Source organism: Antrostomus carolinensis, unplaced genomic scaffold (genome assembly GCF_000700745.2).
Source record: "Antrostomus carolinensis isolate BGI_N321 unplaced genomic scaffold, ASM70074v2 scaffold3051, whole genome shotgun sequence".
Taxonomy (NCBI): domain Eukaryota; kingdom Metazoa; phylum Chordata; class Aves; order Caprimulgiformes; family Caprimulgidae; genus Antrostomus; species Antrostomus carolinensis.
Window position 1 is genome coordinate 67,177 of NW_010296134.1, and position 8,013 is coordinate 75,189.

The window sequence follows — 8,013 nt, forward strand, 5'->3', positions numbered from 1 at the left end:
TAATCCACTAATGGATCCCCTCTCTGTTATGCTTCATTTCCCTCCAGTAATTTATTCCTCTTTCTGGGGAAATCTCTCTCATTAATATTTCTAGCTACAAGCTTACCTGTATTTTTTCAGTACCACTGCAACATTGAGTAACCTGAAGTAATTACTTCTTGCTGGTGTGGTTTTATGTAAAAGAGATACTAATTCTGTTATTTATTGTTGAAATAAGCAAACTAATTAATATTTAGTAGTGCTTCAAAACATGCATCTCCTCTCACCTTTAACGTTTTGGCTACTGTTCAGTTTCCTTCGTCTTACCATTACTTTCATACTAGCTGAAGGACCCAGAACCATAACTGATCTGTCAGAGGGGTATGTCTACTACTACATGAAGAAGGGCTATTCATGCCACCGCCTGTGATGTGATACGTCCAACTGTGCATCTCCAAAGCAATTGGCTCTGCTTCCAACATATCGTATTGACAGTTCACATCCCACTTGTTGTATCATATGAAAGTCCTTTTATCCCTGAATGCTAGACTGATCTTCAATTTCTCTGTCTGACTAAATGTCTGCACTGAGGTTAGTTCTGCCTAGATACAGCCATGTGCACTTGTACTGAATGGATCTCAGGTGAATAATTCTGCTGCATCCTTAAAATATCTACATTAATTTTTCAACTTTGAATCAACATGAACTGCAGCTGTATTCATCACCCACTTCCTCTTCTGCTAGATCAAGGTTTAGGACCTAGTACACAACACCAGTGACCTGGTACAGATCACAGCTTAATTTTGGATGTATATAGCCTTATGAACCATTTTTTTTCCCCATGTTAGTATGAAATTGCACTAGCGTATGGGCTCAGGTACTATCCTCCAAGCAGGCTTGATGAGTGCAGGTGGGAGAAATATCAGGTTCTTTCCCAGGAGACTTCCCATCATGAACCTGATGCAAAGATCTGTTAGGTTTTCAGTCACAGAAACCCAGGACTATGTGTCTGCTTGAAAGCTTCAAACCGTATTTATTGTAAATTCATGGAAAAAAAAGAAAAAAAAAAAAAGAAGAAACCACAGGCTGGTAAACTATTACATCTGAATGTGAAGAACTTGTCCTGTGATGTGCAATCAGATATTGAAAAGAATATCTAAATAAGCAGCAATTTCTCAATAGAAATCTCATTAAATAAAAAAGAAAATTATTTCCATATTTACAGATTACAGGGCAAATGTATCCTTAAAGCATTGTTTTGTATTTAGCGGGTTTATTTCCTTGAAATAAAAGAGAAATGGTTTGAATCTAATAGTGTACTTCAGAAGCAGCTTGCTACACAGTCTATTTTACCACCAGTGAATGGATGAGCAGCCTCCCCTTGGCCACCGCAGTGCTCTGCTTCTTCCGTTGTCCAGGCTTTCACCGAAGGGCTTCTGGTACCTCCACCTATGAAAGGGGTGGGGGCAGGGTGGGGAGTGTGCTCGTTACATTTGCTGTACAGTCTTGGATGGCAAAATTCCTACTGGTGCTGCAGATGTGCTCCCAAGATCCCTGTGCTTCACAGCATCTCCTGTAACAAGCCTGAAGCTGGGGAAGTATCCCACTGTCTGGCAAAATCACTGCCAAATAGAAATCAGTGTGCGGAGAAATGCTCAGTCAGAGGAAAGCCTCCCCCCAAGTGTTTTCTTATCCTCACATTTCTAAGAATTTTATTTTTTTTAATTAAATATATATGTACTAAAATTAATTGAGCTTGTACTATACCTGAGCCACAATCAATTATTGCTAAATGATCTCTTACTTACCCGCCTTAATTGCTTTATGCTGCTTGCCCGAATTGCTTCCATAAGGTTGTCATGGAGAGACCTTTGTGGGGTGGAGGGACGGGTGGAGGGTCGTGAACCTTCCTCTGATTTTCTGTCTGAGACTGATTTTAGAGAATCTTTGATTTCTTTCAATATGCTGTTCTCATGTTTTTTGCTTTTTTTGCCTTTTTTCTTTTTCTGTCCATTCTGTAAGGCTTTTCTTGAGCGTTCTTGCTGTTTGATGACTTCAGCTATATTCCTGGTTGGTGCCTTCTTCTCTGGAATAACTGGGGGAGGAGGAGGAGGAGGTGGGGGTGGAGGGGGAGGTGGAGGTGCAGGAGCTGGTGGCTGAGTTTTCACTGGCAGTGCTTTCCTAGGGAGATTTGGAGAGGACCAAGGTGAGCTCTTTGGTGACACATAAGGTGAGGACCGAGGTGTCCCTTTCTGCAAGACTTTGGTCTTTGGATTGATGGCTCCATCACAACCAGACTCTTGTTGCCGCTGCTCCTGCATACGCTTTTGCCTTTGTTTATCCATATTTCTTGTCAGGATACTTGTCATGCTCATTCTTGGGCCAGGAAGGTCGAAGTGGTATCCAAGCTTGACCAGAGTGGTGTTCTCTTTCAGCAGTTTAACTATGTCCATTTCCACCTGGCTGCCCATGATGTGCCTTTGATTATGGAACCGCAGTTCTGTTAGAACCTTGTTGTTCTGCAAAGCCCTCATGATGGCCAGTACTCCTTTGCCTGTGATAAAATTTGACTCAATATTCAGGCTAGTTATATGCTGATTTACCTTTAACATACCAGCAATAGCTATTGCAACATTGTCATCAGCATGTGTGTTAGCCAAGCTGAATGACTTAACCACTGTGTTGTCCCTCAGAGCTTGAGAAAATTGTATAAGCATCTGTGAAGTGATGTTTTCAATGTTGTTCAGATTGACCTCTGTGGTCTCAGGGTCATTGCTCCTAACTTTTTCCAATGCATCCTCAATAACAGTTGGATTTCCACAAGGGTGGATGGCACTGCTCTTTGAGCTCAGATTATCAGTGTCTTTCCCATCATGGCCATTGAGTAAGTTTTCATTATCCTTTGCACCATTATACTTTTTGCGTCTGATGTGGTCAGAACTCCTGCTATCCTCAGGTCTTTCATCAGATGCAGCACTTTGCTTTTGCTCATCCTCATCCTCATTGTCATCTTCATCTTCCTCCTCCTCATCTTCTTCTTCTTCTTCTTCTTCTTCTTCTTCTTCTTCTTCTTCTTTTTCTTCTTCTTCTTCTTCTTTTTCTTCATCCTCATCCTCTTCAGTATATGCCTCCTCAGACACTTCACTATTGCTTTCTGTGAAATATTCTTCTTTAATGTCTTCTGAATTGTCTTCTTCTTGCTCAGAGTCCTGAACAGGAATGTAGGTATGGGTGTTAAACAAGATCACAGTAATGTAGCTACTGCCTTTTTGCACAAAAACAATTATCTTGAGACTATGTAAGTTAGTATTAAAAGCTAAAAATAAATCCCCAGACACAGAGACAGAAGAACAGAAAATGTTTCAGCACCTAACATCTTTTTAACATTATTTCATTCATATTCTCTAGAAGAAAAATGCTTAGCATAAATTGGAACTGGTTTACTGACGTCAATTATTTCCTCCAGGAGAAAATTTGATACAAGGTACTGCAGCATGGACATACTTCATGCTTTCTGTGTGTTGGCATGTTCACAAGGGGTTGCTATTTAGATCCTTGCCAACAGAAACATAAGACCACAATTTCAGAATGGACATGATCTACGGAGTTTCTTGATTTCAGAAGGATTAGACACCTGTGTCTGTGCTCAGACACCCTTGCATATGTTAGTACATCTAAAAAAGCTAAAGACTGTCATGATTTAGAATACAAATGTGTTTGTAAATCTTTGCAAATGTTTACAAATGTAAACTTGCATATCAACATACAAAATAATGCAGAATTACAGGAGTTGTGTCGAAAAGACTCTGGACGCGCTGTATGGGCTATACACACTTGGAAGCTATTTGTGAAGAAATCACTCAGACACAATCCCACAGATAACAAGTAATCACATGTCAATAATCCCAAAATGTTTGCCACGAGCTAGGACTGTGCTCCTCGACAGCTGTCACAGGTCAGCCACCATACTGTAACTCACCGCCTACAGAGTAAACTGACTGTTTTTCTAAACCCCAAAGTTATTTTAGTGTGTTTGGTGGGCATCAAAATGGCAAATTTGGATCTACTTCTCAAAGCTCTGCTTGCTGCTCTCAGCAGTTATGGTGGGAGAGGACAGTTCTCTGTGCAGGAACAGCAAAAGGTCTGCAACCCAAGGAAGTCTCATTCTCCATCTGGAGGACTCCAGAAGCATGTAGGCCATGACTGAACCCTCACACTATCACCAACTTTAAGCCTCTTGCCCAAAAAGATCTCCCATATCCCTTTTTGTCTACTGGATAAGCCATAGCATATGCCTTTTTATCTACGTTTGTAAATGTTTATGAAATTTTGGATGAAATATCATAGAATCATAGAATGGTTTGGATTGGAAGGGACCTTAAAGATCATTTAGTTCCAACCCCCCTGCCATCAGCAGGGACGATATAACTGTTATATAAATATATAATTAAATATAATTGTTCTATATGCACTATTTTAGCAACTTTTGTATTTTAGTCTTTGTAAGACTGGGGGTTATTTTACAAAGTGAGTACATTCTACAAAGACACAGTGATTCTATTTTTGCTTCTGGCAAACAAAATCATTACTAACATGACAGCCTATTTTTAGAAAACCTGTGCAGTTTTAGGTGTGCTTAATTATATGGCTCCAAAAATTTAGGGAAAGGTTACAAGAACAGTAATGACAGATTGCACAGTACTGTTTCACAACCTTAAACAGATTTCTAGGCTGAGACACATGCAAAACAAATGGTAATTGTAATGCTTGCAGAAACGTGACTCCAATGAAACAGGACATCGAACTGTTCCAGCCTGTGTTCCTGAGCATTCAGCGCCTGGAGGGCTTGCAGGGTCCAGTCCCATTGCTTCTGCTGTGGATCATGTGCAGGAAGGGCCTTACACTGAGATGCTGTGCTACATATAGAAACAGGGCTGTGTTTAGTCCAGTTTTATTATGGGACTAAGATTTATATCTCAAGCTTCTAAACATATATGCAGACTTTTAAAAGCTGAAAACAGCAGGTATCCAGGAACCTGTCTTCATGGCTATGCTTTTACCTATCCAGGAATATATACTACAGCCTTCAACACAGATGAGCATAAGTTGGTGCCTTTAAAAGGGCTGCTAATATACTTGATGACACTAGATTAATTTAAAAAATACTTTTTTTTTTTTTTTTTTGAGTGGCATTTCTGGGGTAAAAGGGAGAATTTAGTTTGCTGTCACATACATCATTTGGTGTCATAACAACCTGTATGACAATTTTGAAAGCGAGTACTCTTCTCTTTGCAGATCCATAGAGGCATGCTCTGTTATTGTGCATTTCAGTATAGGACTGCTGCAGGCAGCCTGCAGAGCTTCATCTTACTTTGTAGTAGTAACTTGATGAAAAATCAGGACTAAGATAGTCAATGCAAAAAGGTAAATATCTCCAAAGAGCAAGTCGTTCACTCTAAAAGGCTATCTGCAGGATGTTTGCCTTCTGGAGAGGCTGATCTCTCACCACTAACTATAGAAGGAGCACAAATAACCACCTTAGACAAGGTGTCTACCTTTCAGACAGTTGAGGACAAGAAGAAAATTACTTGCAAGAAACTCAGAAGGAGCCTACTTACTGCCTTCAGTGGAGAGAGCATTTGTGCCCTCTATACCAGTGTGTTTACATTTTCATATTTATGGATGCATTTAGGAAGTTTCTTCTCAGACCAAAAAGTATAGAGGCTTTTGCAAGCACTTTGAGGTTCAGCCAGTACCCATCATTAGTGCTGTGTAGACATGGAAAAAGAAAAAAAAAATAAAAAAATCTGCTATTATATAAGACACCAAGCTAGACCTGTCCAGAAAGTTTTTGGAACTGTCCATGTTTTGAGTTCCAGGCTCAGCTGGAAATAAACATTAATCTTGACATTGCCTCCCTAGGACTTGACAAACAGGGAGTGAAGTCAATGTCTGCAAGCTGACACTAATGGTCTGATGACAGCTAGTGGTCTGTGCACTTGCCTGCAAAGACATTACACCACCATTCACAAGCAGGAGAAAACACGGCTAAAGAAATCCTGGATATTATTATTGCAGGCTATTTTAATTCGGGTGATTTTTCTCTAGAAGAATATTTTATCTAATGTACAAACTACAATTATTTCCTCGCAAATTTATTGAGCTCATGAATCAAGGCCGTTTGAAATTCTGAATCCAGTTTTACTGTCTTTGTCTTTGTTGTAGTCTAACTATTTTTTCTTTAGCAAGGGCCCAGGGGATGCAGACAGAGACGTTAGCTTGGACTGTGAGCTCTCATCACCTGCTGGGACTGAACCCTTCACTCCTGCCCAGCTGTACTGTTCAATTGCAGTTCAGGGACCGTCTTTTATTATTAACATTTTTATTCCAGGGGACAAATTGCCCAACAAGCACTATTGGGTGTTTTTAGGGGAATACAGATAAATGGTTTGGCTGATGGTTCTACCCCAGGCTACTTTTAAAATAACTTACAGCTACCCTCTGACAACAGTTGCCAGAAGACTCCCGAGCTGTGCCAGGGATCCTCAGTAGAAACAAAGCAACATAAGCTGCTGACTGCAATGCAGCTTTCTTCCAGCGAGCATGAAGCCTGGCAGACACTTACTCAACTTCTGACATAACACATATTCAAAATTATCTTCCTGACGTGCTTTGCAGCAGGCAATACTGATTATTTTTTCAAAAGGAAGGATAAAGACAGTTTTTTAGCTATTAAAAAAAATCAAAAGTTACCCCAAAGTCCACATCACTACCTGGCCATAATTTCTAATAAGCCCTTTAAAATTAATTCCCGTTTTAATCACAAACCATAGTTTTTACAGGTTTTTCTTCTGTTCTCAACTAAGCTTTTAAGGTATCTCCAGAGGAAGAGCAAAACCTCCCTGAGCTAACACACAGTGCTTTAGCAGACATAGAAGTGTGGCTAACAATGTTCTCTAAAATGCTACAAGAGACTGAAAGAAAATGAACACAGTGAGCAAGTTTATGCCAGGGAAGAACAAGCCTAAATATTTCTAGGGAACAGTGAATGCCTCAGCATCTTACCTTGTCGCATGCACCCAATCTCTCTTTTTCTAAGAGTTTCTTGGTCTCCCTCTCCCAGTAGGCCATCAGCGCTTCCCGGCTGAAAGTCCCTGTTGGTGTTTTCTCTGTCAGGCTCTTCTGCCGTTGTCCCACTGGAAGGTTACGGTCAGGCTCTATGTCTTCCAGCTCCCGCTCCAGCTCCTTCAGCTCCTCTTCAGTGAGGGAAGCAAGGAGCTCATCTTCATCAATGTCTTCATATTTACTGAGCTCTCTTCTGTAGCCAAAGGTAGACATGGTCCCGCTTGGTCAGGCCAGTACAAACCTGAAGTGACTAGGCATTCAAGAAGGCTGAAGCAAGTAAGCTGTGTCTCGTTTGGTCAGCAACTGTTTCCCTGCATAGCAGAGGCACCCTTTTAAGAGTAATCATCAGGGGCTTACGACAATGCAGGAAGGGATGAAAGCATGCTCCGTTTTAAGCATCAGACGTCAGCTAGACATCTGAACAGCAAGAATGTCCCAACGCTAGTGTTTGCAGGTCCCTTAAAGAGGGGGATTATTGACACACTGGCCATGGCCATATTTAGAGCAGGCAGCTAGCGGGAGAATACCAGCCTCGCAGATGGGGAGGGGCGGCAGCAAATAAATCCCTGGGCACATTTACACCAACTTCATGTCCACAGTACAGTAGAGAAAGAATAATGCACATCCATTTAATCCTAAACTGCCACAGGGGCTGGAAAGAAAACACCCTCACCATTGTTCAGCAGACTTCCTCGTTTTCATGGTTTTTGAGTGGAACCACTCTGTTATCCTGCCAAGGTGTCTGCAGGAGGTTGGGGTTGGTGGGAAAGCAGCCCTCGGGGAGGAGGTCAGTGTGCAGGCACCCGTGAGGAGCACTGCTCCTGCAATGTCACATCTCACCTGTAACAAATCACACAACTGGATTATCTATGAATTCCCCCTTTTTTTTTCCGACGATGGGCAGAGGGA

General features: G+C 41.3%; 1 protein-coding gene across 2 annotated transcripts; it reads right to left on the reverse strand.

The window, feature by feature from the left end:
• Positions 1-987: 987 nt before the first annotated feature.
• LMOD2 (leiomodin 2) lies at positions 988-7,317 on the reverse strand. Of its 2 annotated transcripts, XM_010178163.1 has the most exons (4): positions 7,045-7,317; positions 2,962-3,179; positions 1,788-2,919; positions 988-1,428 (listed from the first exon to the last, which is right to left on the reverse strand). In XM_010178163.1, the coding sequence occupies exons 1-4, from the start codon at positions 7,315-7,317 to the stop codon at positions 1,402-1,404; spliced, it is 1,650 nt and encodes a 549-aa protein (XP_010176465.1). In that variant the 3' UTR covers positions 988-1,401. The 2 variants fall into 2 exon arrangements, with proteins under 2 accessions (XP_010176465.1, XP_010176463.1); XM_010178161.1 differs by having other exon boundaries at positions 1,788-3,188.
• Between the last annotated feature and the right edge of the window lie 696 nt (positions 7,318-8,013).